A 21198-nucleotide genomic window follows, 5' to 3' on the forward strand; every position below is an offset into this window, starting at 1 on the left:
CTGTTTACAAAATATTTTCCAGATGAGCTCAATTCACATATTTGGGACAAGCCAGGGGCCCACCAAGTTCCAGCCCTAGACCCAGCTCGTAGTTTGGTGGGTCTCACATTTCCGCAAAAGCCAGGCCCAGCCCTCAAGACAATTTCAGTCATCTGCATTGTGAATTATCTAATGCTGCCAGGTTTCATTTCAGGCAGAAGTGAAATGCGCAGTGGCCCCTGGCACATTTCCGGGAGAAAGACTCTTCCCTGCCCAGCTCGTGCATGTGGCTCGAGTAAGACAAATGCAATGGAGGGCCCACCCTTGCCAAGTCCAATTCAGAAGGGATTTGGGCTGACTGGTGTCACGGCCTCCATTCCCAACCCCTAGTCCTGACAGGATGGAGGACTGAGAACAGGAGAGGTCATAAGCCTGTGTAATAGTCTATGAGGGCAGAGGCTGTGTTAATTCATCACACTGAATTTTTAGGAGTTTTTGTTTTAGAGAAATTTAAAGAAACTAAATAAAGTTATCACACTCTCCAACACTCATCTCTACCTTCATCTTGTCTATATCATGCTTGTATCTGCCTTGGTTTAAAACTCCACAGTCATAGGACTCTATCTCCCTTATTAGCAAGAAATTCCTCCAGGCAGGTGGGGAACTCTCGGGATTCTCAGGGAGCCCTATGTTCCCGATCAGAGAGCATATTCTCCAAAGAGCAATAGCAACCTTCTGCCATTCCTCAGTGGACACTGGCTCCACAATGCCAGTTGGCTGTCAACAGTGAGGGCCTGCATGAGTCCCTCAGAACAGCCAGCTACTCTTTATTGGAGGGCTCTGAATTTCGGCAACTGGGCAGCCAGAGGCCTTTCTGGGGAACAGAATTGGGGATCCCATTCTGCAGTTTCCTTCCTGTGCCCTCTGAAAACAGTGCCCACTGTAAATAACTGCAGATGGTCAAATGCGAAAGGTAAGCATGAAAAGACAAAATCGATTTCTGATAATGGAAAGAGAATACTCGGTTATGAATTGGCATGTCTCGAGCAGAGCAAGGTAGGATTACACTCCAGGAGTCTGCCCGGCCAGCTATGTCCCAGCAATCCTTGGCTCAAGCTTTCCTTCTAGAGCTTAGCCTGAAGGTAGGAGAGACTGGTAGAGAAGATCAGCAACGATGTCCAACCTGGGAAAATTGTATGACATGCTAAATTAAAATCAAATCAGTTCAGGGACCCAGATGCAGGGACAACCAATTTTATACACAATATAGTTTTTAAATCTCTGCTGAAATTCAGGCTATTTCAGAAGGGAAGGGGGAAGATACTTTAAAACTGGGGAAGGATTAAGAGAGCAATGTGATGGGATTTCTTTTTCACTGTCTGCATATACAAACAGATATATTACTGAGAGGTACAAACTCAGCCTGCTGTCAACATCATGCCAGTCCTGATGTATCTGGAGTCGCCTGGCTCCTCTTACATGCTGCACGGGACACATGGTGAGTGTCTGGGCACGCACTGGGCTGACAGGGCAGCCAGCATCACACAGACATTCCAAATGTCAGTGACAATGGCGCCAGTCTTATGATAAGTTGTAGTTTCTGCTCGTTCTCAAAACTTAACCTGATTCAGACCACTGAGGTTGGTGCTGATAATGTCTACTGGTTAATGTTGGCCTGTCTCAAGTAGCGAACTGATGGACATGAGCACTTAACACTTGTGAATTATTTTGTTGAAAGATCTTGGCTTCTGGTCAAGTCACACTGCCCCAAAACCCATCAGGAGATAATATCGTTATTAGCCAGTTCTAAAACTCTCCTATAACATGTAAGTGGTAAAGCTGGGGAAGCACACTACTATTCAGATCAGTGTAGGGAGAAAGTTCCAAACACCCTGAACCAACCCATCTGAGAAAGGCTTTCTGGCTAGGACCATGCATTTTCTGTTGAGATATAATCTCAACAGTGCCGTGGTGCAATCTTGACTCACTGCAACCTCTGCCTCCTAGGTTCAAGTGGTTTTCCTGCCTCAGCCTTCTGAGTAACTGGGATTACAGGTGTGCGCCACCAAACCTGGCTAATTTTTGTATTTTTTGTACTGACAGTGTTTCACCATGTTGGCCAGGCTGGTCTCGAACTCCTGACCTCAGGTGATCCACCTGCCTCAGCCTCCCAAAGTGCTGGGATTACAGGCATAAGTCACCTTGCCCGGCCCTCCTGGTACATTTTTATTATCAGCCCTGATTTGATTCTGTAAGTGTATCTCAAGCTTCAAAAGGGCCAGGCCGGGTGGGTTCTAGGCTGGTGGGTTGGGAAGGTGGGTGAGGGAGGATGGTTGTTAGTGGTTGACTGCTGTCTGCTCATGGTGCAAATTCTGGGGATGGAGCAGCCTTGAATGGGCTGTGGCCTTGTGGCCAGAGAAACCAGGCTTTTGTCATGAGGCCAAGGAAAGAACTTTCTGGAGTTGAGGTCAGTTCCCATTTCTCTCAACCCCTAAGGGCCCCGAGGGACTGAGTTTGTTTGCAGGTTTCCAGGAGGCAAGCACAGAGGGCCCCGGGAAGGGAAAGGCCATGAGGCAGTCACTGGGGCCCTGTGCGGTGACCAGATGTCACTCCTGCCTGGCATTGGCACAGGGCTTGTCCTGCTTGTGTGAACTATCTGCCAGGCTTCACCAGACCAGGCTTCAAGCCTCAAACGCAGGATGGTGTTCCTGATCCCTCTCCACCGTGAACGGATGCTTCAACAACAGCTCACCCTGAGCCTCTAAAGCGCTTCAGAAGAGGAGGGAAAACCAACCCGGGAGACACATGTTATGGTTTGGCTGAAGCAGGAGGTGTCTTAACACTAACATCCTGCTGCCTCTTCCTTAAATTAAATTAATTGGCTTCAGACTCCAGGCCCACATAGGTTAGAATTTGCAAGGACTAACAGACAAGGAGGCTCCTCGGAACCTGCAGCACCCATGCCATGCTGCATTGAGCCACCCAGCAGCTGGGCATGCAGCTGTGGGGAGGCGAGATGCCACCATCACCACTCAGCAGAGAAAAGGCAGAGAGGTGGCCCCTGTTGGGTGATACCAGAGCCTTTGCTTCCTCAACCAGCCCTCCCAGGTCTGAGACTCCAAAGGAAATAGACAGGGAGTTTGCTGCCCGGAGACAACTCCCTATTCTCTCTTACAGTTTGGTGGCTCCAAGTTTCTACTAGTTCAGTCCTGAAAATGTCCCTTGCATTGCTTTGCTTTGATCCAATGACTGCCTCTGTCCTTGAAGCACATTCATCTCTTTTATCAAAAAAGAAGCCAGTTTGGCTTTCCCCCACACGTCTCCAGCCAACCTCTCATGTTGCTGCTCTGTGGTGCGCTCAGGCACCAATTTCCAACCTGAAAACCACCTTCCTGCCTGCCGCTGGCCAGGAGGCTCAGATCCTTCTTTGTGTCTTATAAGTGATTCCACTCACTGCAGGCCCAGTTTCTGCACGACAGACCACTGCTAAAAGAAAACACTATGAAATCCAAGGCTAGGACCACAGACTTATGAGGCAGACTAACGTAGTCTTCTCAATCATGATGAGAAGCTGTGTAGGAATTAGATGTCACTCTGCCCCGTTAGGCCTGATACTAGCAGGGACAAAACAGGGCCTGGAGGTGAAAACCAATGAGGCAAGAAGCACAAAGTTCTAGAAGCTGCGGCTTCTGCAGGCGTGAGGCTGGAAAGGGAACGCATACCTATGAGCCCTACCGTGTCGCTAGGCATGTTGGTAGGTGTTTCACACCATCTTTTCTCATGCTCCGAACATCTTGTAAGAGCAGCTCTGTAACCCCCGTTACAGATAAGGAGACCAAGGGTTTGAGCAGCTAGGAAATGTGTCCAATGCCACACAGTGTCTCAGACAGGACCAAATCTGGCTCTAACTTGAAGGCACATGCTTTTTGAATTACGCTGCTCAGGTGTCCCTCCTGGAATCATACTTTGACAAGGTTTCCTCTGTTTACTTGGATCTTTCTTTGCCCCAGAGAAATTGCAAATTCATGGACACAGAACAGATTCTCCAACCTTGGAGTAGAAGCTCCTGAGGGATGGACCCTGTTGCCCTTTCCGAATGGGGAGCTCCCTGGCTGTGGAAACATCTCTTCCATCAGGGTGGGGGTTCCCTGAGGTCAGGATCTGACTGCCCCAAGAGATACAGGACTGCCTCTCTCCTGATGACTAGGTCACTCTCCCCTATGCCACAGACCAAAGAACAAGCAGACTTGCAGTACTGGTGGGGTCAGGCTGGAAGCAGAGAGGGCACTGCCAGAGGGAAAGTAAGCCCTGGTCAACCCTGGGCCCTCGCTAGAACTCCCCTCCCCAACCCCAGGAAAGTGCCTGGATCCAGGGGGCCACCCAGAGAGCTGATCTCAATCCTAAAAGACCACTCCATTCTGCTGAGAGCCAAGGCCTTTGGGGAGCTCGCATGCCCTAGGGCTGAACAGTATTTATTGCCCAATCATATCTAATAGAAAACTCACTGCTGGGGCTCTAGCAGGCAGGGGGCAGGGTGGGGTGGGGAAGGTATCCCAGGGGCAGCCCCTTGAGGACCCACACAAAAGACTTTCCACTTGAGTAGCTCCTCTTTAATGATTATAAAGGCACAGGAGTCTAATCCATTTTTGATGTAAGCACTAATAGTTATGTGTCCTTGAAGTTCAAAGCAGGCGCATACATGTCACTAATTAGCCAAGCACAGAGCCATTCAGCTCCCTCTCATGTTTCTAATTAGGTCTTTAATAACAAACAAACTCCGACCTTACCAAAAGGCCCCCATTGGTCAGTCAAGGAGGGTGGCTGCTTCTCTGTTTACAGTTGCTGCAGGCTGCTAGTTTTATTTGTACATGCCCTTAATCTCAGCCAGGACTGGCCTGTCCTCGAGAGAGACAGGAGGGTCCCTCCATGAGGACAAAAACCCCTTGGTCCACCCTGGAGGGTGGCCTTCCTGACCCTGCTGGGAAGACCAATGGAGGCAGGAGAGCTGTGGGCTCCACAGCAGCAGGCTAGAGATCCCAGCCCCACCTCCCTACCTCCCAGTTAGAGGAGGCTGGGGTACCAGTGACAGCCAAAGAGATGTTATGGAGCTTTACATCCAGCAAGAACATGAGATACTTGAGCCCAGTGTTACACACTGCACCTGCCTGAGGCTCAGCCTGCTAGATTCTGGTTTGATGGGTCTGTGATGCAGCCTGGCCACTGCACAGTTTAAAACCTCCCTGGGGGATCCTCACAGGCAGTAACGTTCAAGAGCCACAGCTTTGGCCTCAGTCTCTGGGTTGATTTGCTCATTGACAGCAGCTATTTTTTTTTTTTTTTGAGACGGAGTCTTGCTCTGTCGCCCAGGCTGGAGTGCAGTGGCCGGATCTCAGCTCACTGCAGGCTCCGCCTCCCGGGTTTACGCCATTCTCCTGCCTCAGCCTCCCGAGTAGCTGGGACTACAGGCGCCCACCACCTCGCCCGGCTAGTTTTTTGTATTTTTTAGTAGAGACGGGGTTTCACCGTGTTAGCCAGGATGGTCTCGATCTCCTGACCTCGTGATCCGCCCATCTCGGCCTCCCAAAGTGCTGGGATTACAGGCTTGAGCCACCGTGCCCGGCCTGACAGCAGCTATTTACAGGTCCACTATTATTCATGAATACCATCCACACAGAATCAAACCCTAAGAGATTTAATCAACCACACCCAAGGATGCAAGTCTGAGGACAGATGTGTAAAATGATACACAGTTCTGGAACCGCTTCTGTCCCTCCCATTGCCTTCATGCATTAAACAATTCATGGCTGACTGTTTTCAAATTCCCACCAAGTTTTCTATCACCTGGAACCTCTTGGCTTTCTCTCCACTCACTTCTCTCAGATCTTTTTTCTCCCCCCCACCCCACCTTTTTTGAGAGGGAGTCTTGCTATGTCACCCAGGCTGGAGTACAGTGGCACAATCTTGGCTCACTGCAACCTAGGCCTCCCAGGTTCAAATAATTCTCCTGCCTATCTCCCAAGTAGCTGAGACTATAGGCACACACCACCACACCTGGCTGATTTTTGTATTTTTGGGAGAGATGGGGTTTCACCATGTTGCCCAGGCTGGTCTCAAACTCCTGGCCTCAACTGATCGGCCACCTGGGCCTCCCAAAGTGCTGGGATTACAGGTGTGAGTCACTGTGCCTGGCCTGTTTTCTCAGATCTTAAGGCACTGTCACTGTCATCGTTCCCATCTCCAAGGAAAAGGGATTTCGAGCTTTGGAAACAGCAGCAAAACAGAGCTGTAGAACTGAAATGGCCCCCAAGAACCCTTTAGTCTGAAATCCTCATTTAGTAGAGGTGGAAGCAGGCCTGGAACCAAGTCTTCTGATTCCCTACTCTGCCTTCTACACTGTTATGCTGCCTCTATATTTTTTTTAAGCTGTTAATCATCCTCACTGGAGTAATCAGCGAGGCAACCTCTCCCCCCAGGAGGCAGAAGGGATAGAAAGCAAGCCTCTCAGCTGCTTTAACTTCGAAGGCCAGGGCATGCGGAGCCACAGGGACAACCCTGAACACAGTGTAAACCTCCAGCAGATCATTTCCAAGCCTGAACCGAATGTGCCCTTTAAGCCAGACGGGAAGGGAGTCACTGGAGTCTTGGGGGCTACCTCCATTGAAGACTTAAAGACTATTTTACACACCTGGAGCTGATCCATCAAAGCCAGAAAACACAGAAGGACACAGCAAAACTGGACTAGGGGTCTTTTCTGACACTGGTCCATGGTGTCTGCTTTGCTGCTGTGCGTCTGTCTTTCCTCTGAAGGATGGTGACGCTGCCGCCACCTTTCCACCTGAGTCAGTGACTGACCCCGACTCCAGGGCATCCTGGATCCCATGTCTGTCATGCTGAGCCCCTCCTCTTCTCTCCAAGGTCAGAAGCCCACCCTCTTCAGGATACAGTCAGAAATAACTTTCCGAAAGAGAGGCAAGAGGGGCTGGGCTGCCCTTCCCGGCTATATAGCCTCTGCCACAGGCACCCAGGCATCAAATGTTTACCACAGACCTGGGCAGACCATTTTATTAATATTAATAAGTAACCAGGAACAAAGGGCCCCTTTATTTTTAGCTTTCTCTAATTGTGTAGTAATTACTCATCTACAAAACAAATGAGGCCCTGCTCGCGGTTGCCATGGTACCGGGTGCCCAGCCTCCCTGCAGGATGGTTGGCCGAGAAGCCCGCGGCTCCCGCCTTGGCCCCGCCCCTCCCCCCCGCCACTGGCTCAGAGCAAAGCCCCAGCAACTGGGCAGCCAATCACCTCCCAGTCGTAAGGCCGGGCGGGGCTTCCCAGCGACCTTCCAGATGCGGTCCTCGCAGCCCACAGGAAAGAATGTTGACTCATCCCTACAGAGGACGTCCGTCTTCCCAGAGAAGCCCGCCCGTGCTCCATCGGCTAGTTTCTTCTGGGCATTGGCTAACTTCCCTCAGCCTTGTTTCAGCTAAAGGTTCCCTTCCAATAATTCTCTTCAGGCTGGCTTCCTCTTACCCGACCACGCCTCCTCGCGGCCTCCTTTGTCTGACACTGGTCTGAGTGCATTCAGGGACCAGAAACCTGATCAGAAATCTCAGCGAAAGCCAGGCAGTGTCTGCAACAGCAGGAGCAGGTGCAAAAAATACTTATACTGCCTCCTGAGGCCACTTGTAAATGATTTGGGGTTATCTCCTCCCCCAAGGATAATGGAGAATTGAGTTAAGAGCAGCTGTGGTTTTTTCTTGAGTGTCTGTTTTAAGGTTGCAGAGCCTGGCTCAGCCATCGCAGGGCTGGTGCGATGGAGCGTCCGCTGATAGTGGCTCATCCGAGGACAGAATGACGACAGGCTTAGGCTCAAATCCTGTCTCTGCCACTTCAGATAAGTTACTATCCTTTCCAAACTACAGTGTTTAAATCTTTAAGATGGGAATGAGAATGATTAGTGCTCACTTCCTAGGGTTATGAGAATTAAATGGGGTAAGGCTGGTGGGCTTGACATGATACTTGGCTCACTCATAATATATGTGAGCGAGTATTATTAACATCTATTATCATTATTGTATTAAAATCGGCTAGGATGTGTCTCTAGCATTCTATTGACCATTTACAAGACACCTTTCCCTGGAACCCTTTTAGCCTATACCATGGAGTGGCTGCCATCGTGGTGTTCTCATCCCCTGACAGATCGGATTTCCACAGCCCATCACAGCTGTTCAAAAGCATTATTTGTCTGCTTCCTGTTCTGTAGGATCCCAAGCTGGGAAGGGAGACCTTTTTTAAAAAATTAATATTAATAAGCAACCAGGAACAAAGGGCCCCTTTATTTTCTGTATTTTCTAATTGCATAGTAATTACTCATCCATATGAAGAATGAGGACTAGGTTGACTTTGCCTCCGGGAGGCCTGATGGTTTGCATTGTTGGGGAAAGCAGGTGCCACCCACAGATACATGCAGAATATCTTCCAAGGACCCATAATCCCACCTTTCATTCAGGAGAGCTCACCGATGAGGAAGAGGACTGAGGACATGGAGCAGAGGAGGGGGTGCCCCAGGTAGGGTGAATCAGGTATGGCTTCCTGGCACTTGGAGCCGAATTTTGACAGAGAGGGCAAAGACAAGGACAGAGGGAAGTGGAGTGGCAGAAAGAAAGGGGACAGTGGCCACCTCAAGGGCAAAGGAATGGGAAACAATAGCCCCAAGCAGGGAATAAATAACAACTTGTTGGCAGAAGCAAAGGAAAATAGGGGAACTAAGGCAGAGATTTGCCACGGAATGCCCTCCTGTGTCTGCTTTCTCAATGCTTCTCATTCCACACCGCTTGCTCCAGGTCACAAGCCCAGCCCCAGACCCCAGGATTAGGGGTCAGACTGTCCTTTGTGGAGCTACAGCCAGGCTTATCTTCTTTAGATGGCTCTGTCCTTACTGAGCTTCACTTCCATGAAGAATACGAACCTCCCTCTCCTATGACTATATCAACATGGCTTTCAAGATCTCCCAGAACCTTGACTGTCTCTATCTCTTCAAGCCCATATTCCCTGCCTGGCAGACAGCTCCCACTCCAAATTCTCCAAGGCCTGTGTCATGTCTTGCCTCCTCCACCAAGCTTCCTGCCTGCTTGGTACTCTCTGACCATGTAGGAATCCATCCTTATTAAAGGGTAGCTCTCACATCGGTTGTATACTTTTGTCTTCCCCAGAAGCCTGAAAGTTGGCTGAAGGCAAGGACCATGCCATGGAATTATTCTGCATCCCACCCCAGCCCCTAGCATGATGTTGAGTCCAGAGTTAATCATCTTATGGATAAGAGCAAAGGGCCTACTGCTTGAGCAGCTATATATTAAGATCTATGGAATGTTTAGAATGTACATGAATTATCTATAACTCGTCCTCCCACCTCAGTCCTGTGTCTTGAATCCATCCTGGACAATGTTGTCAAAGCTTGTCTAACATACAAATCTGATGTCAGTTCCTAGTTTCAGGCCTCCCATGGTCTCACGGGCCCTGCCCATGTAAATCCAGTCTTCTTAGCTTAGTACCAAGGGTTCCCTGCTCTGATTCTACCCAGCTCTCCGGCTTTACCTACAGTTACTCCCCTGTTGCATTTTATTCTGCAGCCGGAATAAAGCATCCGTAGGGCCTCCACCTCACTCCACTGCCCTGGGGTCTGGTGGCTTTGCCCATGATGTTCCCTGGCCCCCTGGGGAGCTCCTATTTGTCCTTTAAAAGTGGAAACATTCACTCTCCTGTGAAACGTTCCCTGACTTCCCAGGCAGAGCTAACCACTTCCTCCTCTGTGCTACTTCTGTATGTTGGATAGGCTTCTGTTACCGGGCTTACAGCATCCTATTGTAATTACCCATTAGTTTCCACACTAGGTTGGGAGATCTTCAAGGGCATAGAGACTGCTTAGTATTTATCCAGGAACTTCCAGGGCTGTAGTGGGCATCCACTGGTTGTCTCTCCAGCATCATTCTTCCATTTCCCCTCTTATCAGCACGCAGGTTTTCCTTTGGGAATCCATCCTTACCCCACTGTGTAAAGAGCCATTCCATTTAGAGGGTGATGGATCCCACCCTCAGTGACTGGTTTTGTAAACCAAGCCTTAGCCAAGCAGCACAAAGCTCTGAACTTTCCTAGAATTCCGGACCATCTGACTCCCCTCTTCTGGACAGGATGGTATGATGCCAGAAACTGTTGCAATCATTTTGCCACCGTGAGGAAAACCAATATAAAGACACTATTGAAATGAGAAGGAGGACAAAGCTAAGAGAATTGCAGAAAAAAGATCCCTGAACAATCCAGGCATGAAACCCACTCTTCTATGGAGCTTCCAGGATGTCAGCCAATAAATCCCCCATAATATTTAATTCCCTGTAACATTAACCTATAGTGTTTAGTCAGTGTTGGGAGGTTTCTGATACAGTGAAAAGCACCCTTGAATCAGGCTTAGGACAGTACCTACCACACCTACCACATATAACAATAATTACTACTGTTATACACTTAATAAATATCTGCCACATTCAACTCCATGGCAGATGTCCCCTAGGTCCAGTTCTGAGACCTACATCTGAAAGATCAGACTATGAGGTTTTAGGCCAGAGCCTGAGTGCTTGGCCTATATAGAGCTAGAAGCTGAGGCTACTTGGGCTGTCCCTACACGGTCTTTATTCCTGCTTGTGCCCGGTGTCCTGGGGGGCAGGTGTGTCCCTCATAAAAAACACGGCTTCTTCAGAGGGCTACTTAAGGGGGCCAAAGACCTGGGTTCAAGTCCAGGATTCTTCACCTTTGACCAAAGCCTTGCTCCCCAGGTAACCAGGTGTGTGATTTAAAATAAGTCACGTAGCCATTCTGTAGCCCAGCTTTCTCACAAAAACAAAACAAAAACATGCTTGTAAACCAGGCCACAAACTTCTGCCTTCCTGACTGTCTCACAGGGTGGCTATGGTAATATACATCACGGTGTATATCTGAAAGTCAAAACTCTGCAGAGGCCAGGCACAGTGGCTCACACCTGTAATTCCAGTGCGTTGGGAGGTCAAGGTGGGAGGATCATTTCAGGCCAGGAGTTTGAGATCAGCTTGAGCAATATAGTGAGACCCTGTCTCTACCAAAAACAAAAACAAACAAACAAACAAAAGACCAAAAAACAAACAAACAAAAAAACCAAAGCCAGGCACGGTAGTATGAACCTACAGTTCCAACTACTTGGGAGGCTGAGGAAAGAGGTTCACTTGAGCTCAGGAGTTCAAGACTGTACTTCACTCCAGCCTGGGCAACATGTGAGAGTCTGTCTCAAAACAACAACCAACCAACCAACCAACCAACCAACCAACCAACCAACCATCCATCCAAATAAAAAAAACCTCGGCAAAACACAAGCAACCATGAATGATATACCCGGGCACATGCTCCCCGGATGATTCTCACTAACCCGCAGGTTGACCAGCTTTAGGGGCTTCCTAGACCCTGCAGTACCCCCACCCAGCCCAGGGTGCAAGGAGCGGGTCTCTAGGCCCCTCTCTGTTGTGCTCTACATGCCCTTATGGAGCTACCAAGGACACCACCACACTTTCCACCCCTGCTCCAGACAGCTGGGCCTGAGCTCCTGAGCCGACACAAGAGCAACGACCAACCAGCTCAGGGGGCAGGCAGAGATGTGTCAACCACTGAAAATAATTCCACTGATTTAAAAGACCATTAACATTCCCCCACTCCATTCACTTTAGGATTAACTTATACTTAGGTCTGGGCTTCAAGGCTAGTCACTAATTGCACTAGAGTTGATTTATCAAGTGCACAGTATTTCTATTACAAAATTATTGATTAGAGCTGATGTATTTTATCCTCAATAGGGTTGGTCTGAAAGCCCTTGGAAAATGAATGAAGCTGAGGTCAGCAGCGGGCAGCTCTGAGCATTATTATAAATTCACTGGGGTTACTGAAATCCAATGCTGGACTCTTTATGGTGAAAAGTCCTGGCTGTCCCAGAAATGAACATTTTAATGACAAACTGGGAAACGAGGTGTCCATCCCCAGAACACACAGCAGTGGACTGAGAGATGTGTGTTCAGGTAAGATCCTTTGGTAAGTCTGACTGGTTGTGGTGGTTGGCCCTAATGGGTCAGAGATTTGTTCTCCCCCTGTGCCACTACTGGCTTGATTCCATGGCCACAGATGTGGCTTCATCTTAGCACAAGGGTGTCCCCATGACCTTACCCACAGATGGACCATCTTGGGGTCACAGCCCCCAGAGGATGCTTGCTGCTAGCACAGGGAGGCTGGGTGAGAAAGCAGAGATGGCTGCACTGCATCCCCCGCTCTGCCCCCCGCCATGGATCTTGCTCATGGAAGCGCAGGAAAGCCCTCTTCAGAAATGAAGGCACACATTGATCCATTTTCCTTTTTTAAATGAAGCTGACAGTGGTCATTCTCAGGCCAGAAACAGTGCACTGTGGGAAACACAGACTTTCAGAGGACAGGACTAGAGAGTCTCAGGCCACCGAAGGCTACAAGTGTCATCTGCCTTTATATTCCTTGGTGCTTGGCACAAAACAAATCCTTAATACATGTTGAAAGCAATACCTGGGAACCCTAAAGCTTATGCTGCAACTGACCCAAATAGCTCCAGGATCCCTCCAGCAAGTGGAAGAGTATATGTTGGACATTATCTTTCATGTTCCCCAGCCCCTAACATATATAAGGCAGAGGCTTGTAGCGGGGACACAGAAAACATCTTGAAGGGGGATTGGGATGGGCATGACTACTTCTTGAGATCTATTCTCCTCCCTAAAGCATTTTCTTTTCTGGTTCAAGTTAAACTATTTATTCCATCCTCTGACTTGCATTTTACTTTTGCTCATTTTACCAACTGGAACTGGAGCTCTTAGAATTTCCAGCCACAGGGCAGCAAAGCCATTTTCCTAGCAGAACCAGACCTGGGATTTAGGCCAGTGGGAGGGGATTTTCTGCTCTCCCTGCCTTCTGTCCCTACCCTCTTCTCTTACTCCCCAGCCTCAGGTCAATTTGCAGCTTCAGCAGCCCTGAAGCCTGACAGTTCCAGCCATCTCCCTGTGCACCTCCCCCACCCGCACCCCCATGCAGGCCAAGCTAGAAGAACAGCTCCTTCCAGATTTATCTCCCTGGGCCTTGGTGCCCTCATTCTGTTTGGTGGCATATTGGCCTAACTCACATTCGATCCTCGTTCATTCCGATTCTGCCACCAATTTCCACAGCTTGGTAGGTTCTTTCCATAGCACTACCATTTTGCTTTATCTCTACGCATTCTCTCAGGGGACTTTATGGACTCTGACGTTTTCCTGGGCTTCTGTCTCCCACAGTAGAAAACCTGCACCCTGAAGGTTCAGATCCCACCTGTGTTCCATCAATGCTCTTGCAGCATTGGGCAGAGCCACCACACCCTGACTTAAAGAGCAGGTTCCAGGAGGCAGGCACTACTCACTCGGCATCAACGTGTAAGGGGTGGGGATACCTCCAAAAGCTCTGAGAGACCTCTGGCACTCTCTTATGGCTTGTCACCACAAATGTAGGGAAGACGGTGTGTCCAAACTGACTGCATGTGCTCCTGTTCTAAGGGCACAGGGTGCAGGACTCCTCCTTTCCCCTTTAGGGAGCCTTCCTGGGGAGTTGGAGGAAACTGGGGGTGGTTCCTCTTGGATGTTCCAAGCACACCTCCCTTCCTGTCTCCATGAAACTGTGCCAGTCACCTCCATGCTAAGAATGTCACCACTCTTACTCTACTTAAACTTCACCAACCTTAAAAACAAATGGCAATGATTCACTAGGACCAAGTGCATTCCCTGTCTGCAGACCAAGGATCTCAAGATCTCAATCCCTTCCTCACCGTGTCTCATTTCCCCTCCACCCCAAGAAGTAATCCATATAGACAGGACTGCCACACAGACCTGTATCCCTGAAGGGCTGGCTGTGACCTGCCAAAGGACTCAAGGAGTAGAGGGGCTCGAAGGAGTCTTGCTGGTAGGCCTTAAGAAATAAAAAAAGATCTGCTCTGTTCAAGAATAGTATGAGAAAGACAAGAACAAGGAAGACCTTTAAGACTCCTTCCAAACCTGGTTCCATTTTTGCACTATAATTGGACAATATCAACAGAGATCTCGGTGGGGAAGGCTAGAGCTGAGGGTGGTGACCCAGTTCTGGACCGGGGGAGCGGGGAGTGTGAGGGGAGGTGGTGGTGGCTGATGGTGAGAACATGGATCCAAGCCCCTTGGAAACATTGAAAATATGGAGCCCCTTCTCTTCCTGGTCCCCGCACTATCCTTCAGACGGCCGTGCTGTGCCGAGCCGTCAAAGACCCTGTAATATCAACTCAACAATGCATGTGCTACAACTACAGCTACGGCTACCAGTACATCTACTACAATGCATGCATTTAGTTCAGTCCCACAGATACATACAATCTAAGAACAGGCAGGGCAGGTGTGAAATGTTTTACTGGACAACAGGTGTTTTGGAGTTGTAACTAATAAAAAAAACAATCAAAAACGAAAGTGTACAAAAAAAGACATTTCTTGAGAGTTGGATATGAGTTTGTTTCTTGAACTGTTTCATCTGAACAAGCAAAAACATGCAAACCAGCTGGTACTAACAGGAAGCTGGACACTGAGAGAGGATTAATAGGTGTGGACAAACCTTCCCGCTGAGCGTGCTCAGAAGAGTGTTTGAGAGGAGGTGTGCAGATCCTAGCGTAAGAGAGGCGGGAAAGTATGCCTCAGAGACACTCTCACCGCAGCCCCAACCAAGCAAGAGAAAAGACAACAGAAATATGACTGCTCACACTCACCACCACCATCAGGAGCTCATGTTACTAGATTGGAATAAAGCTGGCAAGTATAAAGTACAGTAAGGGGTCCTGGCTGGGGCTGGGTGGGTGGGGAGAGGTGGGACGGGGTGGTACCAGGGGCTCAGAAGCTCTACGATTGATACACGGACCCACCCATAATGTCACCCCCAACTAAAATACCCTGAATATCCAAACCACTTCCCTCAACTGTCAGGGGAGGCTTCTGTCAAACTGAATTTAGGTTTGGGTGGGACATGATGGGGCCACTGGAACTGAATGAATACGATCAAAATAAACAAACAAACTCTCGACTGAGCACAAGAAAAGATGACATTTCAAACTACCAGGTGAAGGGAAAAGAAAAGTGACCACTGATAGTGAAGTTATCTAGGAGTCGGCAGGGACCTCACCGGGTGGGGTCCCCTGAGCTCTGCTCACCTCAGGTCCTGGGGGAATTAGGAATAGGGGGGCAGCCTGGCCCAGAGGAGTTGGCTGAGGTGGGCACAGACCTCAAGGCTCCCCCCCGGACCTCCTACCCTGACACCATAGCCCTGACGGTTCCAAGTTGCCACCCTGAGCAAAAACGAAGCTGCCTCCCACCCCACGGCCCTCAGCAAGTGCTTCTCACCTCAGGAAGCTCCCCCTATAAGTCATAATAGAAGAAAAAAAAAAAAAAAACAAAACCCCAAACATTGGAGCTAGACAAAAATCAAAGATAAAAAAAGGGCCCTCCACAGGATGATGTCTGATCCCTGAACAAAGCCTGAGAACCCCTGGGGAGCGGAGGCCACGTTTCCTACTGTTTGGAGTTGCCTGCCGGGTTTAGCACGGTACCAAGTTCAGGGTGGGTACTCAACAGACCCTCCCTGAATGTCTCCCTGTGTTTCCCTATAAGGGAATGCAGTTGAGTTCGTGCCGACCTGCAGGAGTTGAGGCTGCAGGAGCATCCTTTTCCCCTGGGGAGGAAGTGGGGTGGGTAAGGCAGGGCTTCAGGAGCTGGGGAAGGTGAAACTAGGCCATCAACCCCCAGTGAGCCCTCTGTGGCCTAGACTGATGCATACACCCAAGTGAGTCTGTGTGGTGCCTTGAAATTCAGAGCAAAGAGCTTTTGCCACTGAGAGGCCACTCACAGGTAAATAATTGGCCCTCCCATTAGGCTTGGCTTCCCGATCATTTTCTAGAGGGAGTGAGGTAACAGTCCCCTTACTGGCAGAATGCGTTAAAAGAAAGAAAGGCAGAGTGCTTCCTCTCCCAAACCTGTAACCCTGTTTCAGGTCCAAAGTGGGGCTGAGGAACTAGGGTAGCCTGGCTACAACAGGCAGGTGTCTTCCTGCCTAGGCAGTGCCCTCATTATGGTGGATACAGTCTAGTCATTGCCCTTGGGCACATCCCAAGCCCCTGACACCCGTGACTGGCAGCACTGTGGGGTTGCCCTGTAGCTTCTAGGCTGACCCTGCACCCTGTGGGGCGGGGCAGGCACCTCGGAGTTGAGGATTTACTCCTTGCGCTAACCCAGGCTGGTGTGGGCAGGTGGTCTGGGAGCACACTCCTGAATACAGTTCACTAACAGTGCAGCGATGAGCATGGCTGACCTAGAATGGGCTGGGAGAGACTTTGCTCCCGATGGAAATGGCTACAAATCAAACACCATTGATCCTGAAAAAAAAAAAATGTGTGGCTGGAGATGACCTTGGGGGTTAGGGGTTAGAGGGATGGGTGGGACTCCCGCCTGGCTCTGGGGGTCCATGAGAGGGTGGGGTGGCAGAAGGGGGCACAGACTGTGGGAGACGGCTACGGCTCTCAGATTCATAAAGAACCCCATGCTGCCCTTTAAACTTGCCATGAAGTCAAGGAGAACGGGGTGGGGTGGGGAGAGAGGCAGGGTTAATTTCGGGTTAAAGTTTAGTTTCATAATCCAAGTTATAAAAAGAAAGAAACTGAACGGAGAAAACAACAACCAACAACACTCAAAAATCTCAAGAGTTTTCTTTTATCTTTTCCCCAACCCCAGGCACAGGTAGGGCCGAGGCTTGTTTATAATGATACCAAAAAGCACTCAAGTTAAAAAACTAAATGGCACAGGGAGACACGAGGCAGCTGTGCACCCCGCCCCCAGGGCCCAGGGCTGGGGGGACCGAGGGACACTGGCCAGAGGGCAGGTGGGGCCTTTGGACACTGGCTGTGGTGAGCAGAAGCTCAGGAAGGGGGCCCCGCTCTCTGGACCTGCCTGCCAGTCTGCCCACTTGCCAGCTCTCTGGCAAACTGCCCCTCGGCAACCCCTGCGAACTCCCTAGCCCCCTCCAAACAAAACCCGAGTGGATGATTCGGGGGAGTGGGTCCTTTGTAGCTCGAGGCAGTGCCAGTTTGCATGGAACGGATTTTTACTGAAGTTTTCTAATGGGCCTCACTGTGCCAACTTTTCATCACCCAGGGTGTGGGTTCTTGGCATTTGCCCTCTGGGCTTTTAATGCTCTATTTCCCGGTACCTTCACCAGCCCCCCGCCCTGCCCAGCCCCACCCTCCTCAGAGCCCCGTGACATCAAACTAGGTGCTTCCCTGGGTGCTCCAGAGCCCTGTCCGTGGGGCATAGGGGGCAAGAGCTGCAAACCATGACCACTCAGTTCAGGGAGCAGGGGTGGGGAGGGAGCCCAGTGCACAGTGGAAGCCCTGCTCGCCTGGAAAGGCAGAAAGCGTTTTGGGGAGAGGGACAAAAGGGACCCCGGGCATCCTGGACATGTCCCAGCTCTGGCCTGACCCCATGGTAATGCTGGGATAGTGTTCCCGTGTCACTTGAGGGGTTCCAGACATCTAAAAGGTTGGCTTTGGAGACCGAAGGACTGGAGCAACCTCAAGGTACAGAAGGCCCAATCTTGGCAGCTGGAGCCGAGGAGTCTGGCTAAGAAGAGTCTGGGAGGCACAGCGGCTCCGGAAACAGCAGCTTCATTTACTGAGGCTCAGGGCTGGCCCTATGGCTTTCAGGTGCTCTAGGGGTTTAGCCAGAATCCAGCAAACCCACCTGCCAGTGCAGCAGGGGCCCAGGGGACAGCCTAGCATTTCTCTGGCTGGCTCAGGAACCCAAGGAAGGGAGCCTGTTGAATTAGCAAAAGCCAAGGAGGGAAATGACCACAGGTACCTGAAGCTAGTTGTCAGGTGACGGGGCGGTCAAAGTCAAAAAGAAACTCAGGTTTTTTTTTTTTCTAACAGAGAATAATAATCTGCCTTTGGTTTGCAGTCCCATGACTGTGACTGACCCTACTACAAGTGCCCTGGGTGGCCAGGCCTTGCCCGCGCCTCCCTGTCCACCCCCTCCCCGGGGCTGTGGTGAGAGTGGTGTTGGACAGATGCAGCCACACAGATCCGACAGGGCCTTGACCTCCCCCTGCACACTGGGGGCATGCCTGGGAGTCGCCTGTCCCATACACCTTCCTACCTGATCCTCTTGCTGCCGCCACCGCCGCTGCTGCCACTGGTCCATAAGCCGCTGCTGGGAAGCCTGGCCAGGAGAGAGAGGAGCCTGTGTCACGGAGGAATCCTTGAAAGGGCCAGGCACAGACCCAGGTCACGGGCCACACAACCCCCTCCCTCCACACAAAGACAGGAGTGGGAAGGGATTTTCACGGGGCAGCTTTTGAGAGGGACGCAGAGTAGTGGCTGTCAGGCTTCCAGAAGGCACAACATCTTTAGGTGCATTTGATTCTCACCCATTTGTCACCCCAGAAGCTGGTTCTAGAAGGCCCACAACAATAATTCAAGAATTGTAGGAGGAATTTTTTTCTTGAGAAGCGGGGTTGAGCTCCCTGTTGACCCTGCACTGACACACGGTGGCTCCCCTGGGGTTGTCTTGAGTAGAACTGAGCATGGCTGGGCTGGCCCACTGCTCCTTGCAGAGATCGTGGCAGAGTGGTCAGCCCCGTGCCACAGGCAGGAGGCACTTGGGACGGCCTCTTGACAGAGCAGGCACCTTGGCCAGGAGCTGGCTTAATGCCAGCTGTTCTCTGAAGGCTCTGCAGGTTAGCATGGCCTTTTTAACTCCAGACTTTTGTCAAAACATCAAGTCAGCAGCATCACAACCCCAGGGCCGAGGGTGAAGCATTTGGGGGTCCCAGGTGATTGCATACACATGGAGCCAGAGAGGAAAGGGAGCGCGGGGCTGCAGGGGTCTATGTGGAGTGAGCCCTACGGCTTTATTTGATCTCTCAGTGTTTCAACCTCCTGAGGCAATTGTGGGAATTTAGATGTGGCTCTTCGGTCTGAGCCCCATGGACCAGATGAAACTGGCACTAGAGGGTTTCCTCGGGGTCCCTGGAGTTCTTCTTGACCAAGGCTTATGCTATCTAAAAATGCACCAGGCAGCAAGGCTGTCCCAGCAATGGGAACAACAGTCAGAAGGCCAAGGTAACTTCTTATAGCTGCAGATTCCAGATGAAGTATGCCAAGTCCCCTCCCCTGGGCTTCTCTCAGCCACCAGCACGCGCACACACAGCCTCACACTGGGACACACACAGATACACTCCCATACATATAAAGACACACATCCTCTGCCATCCAGGCAGATGCTTGGAGGCCTGACCCCAAGACCCATTTCCAGTGACTGTGGTTTTGAATGATGTGCCAGAAGCCAGCCGCAAACTCAATAAAAAGCCCCCAGCAGGGCTGCTCAACTGTAGCCACTGAGCCTTTTAAACAAGGAATTTCTACAGGATGAGAGGAAGACATGCACTGTCAGGGGCAGGGAGCAGAGGAGGGAAGAAAGCAGAGACAAAGCTCCCCCAAACAGAGCGAACTAGAAGCCCACTAAACTCTAAGACTATTGTCCTAGCTACACGGTACTACTGAAGGGAAAGAAGTTCAAAGGGGAACATGCTACTCTAAAAAGGTCAGGCTAAGCTACTTAAAATGTCAATGAAAAGAGACATACTTGCATTTAAATATGGTAATAGGGCTGTTGAAGGGGGAAAAAGAAAGATCCAGGTGAAATAAATGTACGGTTGTCCCTGGCTGCAGGTCTCCAAGCTCCCATGGAGACCATGCATGGTGACTGGAGGCCCTCCCTTCCCCAGAAGGCAGCCATGAACCCAGAGGGAGACCAAGGAAGGGACCCCCCCAACCAAGTCCTCTCCCCATTTCTTCCAGGCAGGATCTAGATTTCTGAAGATGAGGGTCCTGGCAGAAATTGCTGAAGAAAAATAAGGAAGAAATCAAGTTATTTCTCTCTGTCCCAACCCCCAGGACACCTAGGCTTCTGCTGCTGTAAGAGCAAGGCCCAGGGGACGCTGGAGGGAGAGGACGCAGGCGAGTCATTCCTTTGCACTCCTTGCCCGCACTTAAAACAGCAAGTTTCCTCTGAAGCACGGAAAGACTTGGGGGAGGGGGAAGGAGGAACGAAGTGGGGAGGGGAGTGTAGTCAATAAAAAGACTTGTTAAAAAAAGGTCCATCTTCTGGAATTGAGTGCATTTTGGACAAAAAGTCTGAAAGAGGAAGAAAAAATACACTTATCCAAGAAAGGAAATCCATTATCCTTAATCTCAGATAAAGGCTCCTGCTGGAGGTGGAGCATCAGACGCTGCTGAGGGCTGGAATTTTATCTCCACCCTGGAGACGGAGGGTGTGAGAAGAGGGGCTGAAGGAGCAGGGCTGCCTGGTCTGTCCCTCACACAGCACGGGCAGCAGCTCCATAGTCGCCACCCCCACTGCCTCTATGCCCTCCATCTGAAACACCAGGGCCATGCCAACACCTGGCCTAGCCCCTTGGGAGCCTCCTGGTGGGGAGGGGACGGAGCTTGCACCAGCATCCTGTACAGCGGTCCTCTTGGCCCCCTTCCCCTGCTCCTCACCCTCCCCCTCCTGTTCTATTAGGCCGTCCAGCCTCACCAGTCAACCCTCACCTGCCAAATATGTTTTCCATATGACCTGGCAGACAGGCCCCTGATACTGAGTTCCCAGGGTCAGGTCTCTTCTTGGTGGCTGGGCTTGTGGGAGATGGGCAAGCACAGATACAAGGGGTGTGTGTGTTGCGTGTGTATGTGTTAAGTGTATGTGTGTCAGGTGTGTGTGTGTGTGTGTTTGTTGGGTGTATGTGTGTTGGGTGTATGTGTGGAATTGGATGTGTGTGTTGGGTGTGTTGAATGTGTTGTGTACATGTGTTGGGTGTATGGATGTGTGTGTTGAGTACGTGTGTTATGTGTTGTGCATATGTGTTGGGTGTATCTGTATGTATGTTGAGTATATGTATGTGTTGTGTGTGTGTTGTGTTTGTTGAGTATATGTATTGTGTACATGTGTTGGGTGTATGTGGATGTGTGTGTTGAGTATATGTATGTGTTGTGTGTGTGTGTTTTGTTGAGTGTATGTATTGTGTACATGTGTTGGGTGTATGTGGATGTG

At 50.4% G+C, this 21198-nt stretch overlaps 1 protein-coding gene across 3 annotated transcripts in view; it reads right to left on the reverse strand.

Moving 5' to 3' along the window:
- The window catches only part of MSI2 (musashi RNA binding protein 2), a 436670-nt gene that overhangs the window by 17301 nt on the left and 398171 nt on the right, over nucleotides 1-21198 (reverse strand). For all 3 annotated transcript variants that reach the window (XM_023204578.2, XM_023204577.3, XM_023204579.2), the window contains exon 11: nucleotides 18244-18306. In XM_023204578.2, the coding sequence (XP_023060346.1) occupies nucleotides 18244-18306 (63 nt within the window). The remainder of the gene's footprint in view (nucleotides 1-18243; nucleotides 18307-21198) is intronic.

The sequence above is a fragment of the Piliocolobus tephrosceles genome, chromosome 16 (assembly GCF_002776525.5).
Source record: "Piliocolobus tephrosceles isolate RC106 chromosome 16, ASM277652v3, whole genome shotgun sequence".
Classification (NCBI taxonomy): Eukaryota; Metazoa; Chordata; class Mammalia; order Primates; family Cercopithecidae; genus Piliocolobus; species Piliocolobus tephrosceles.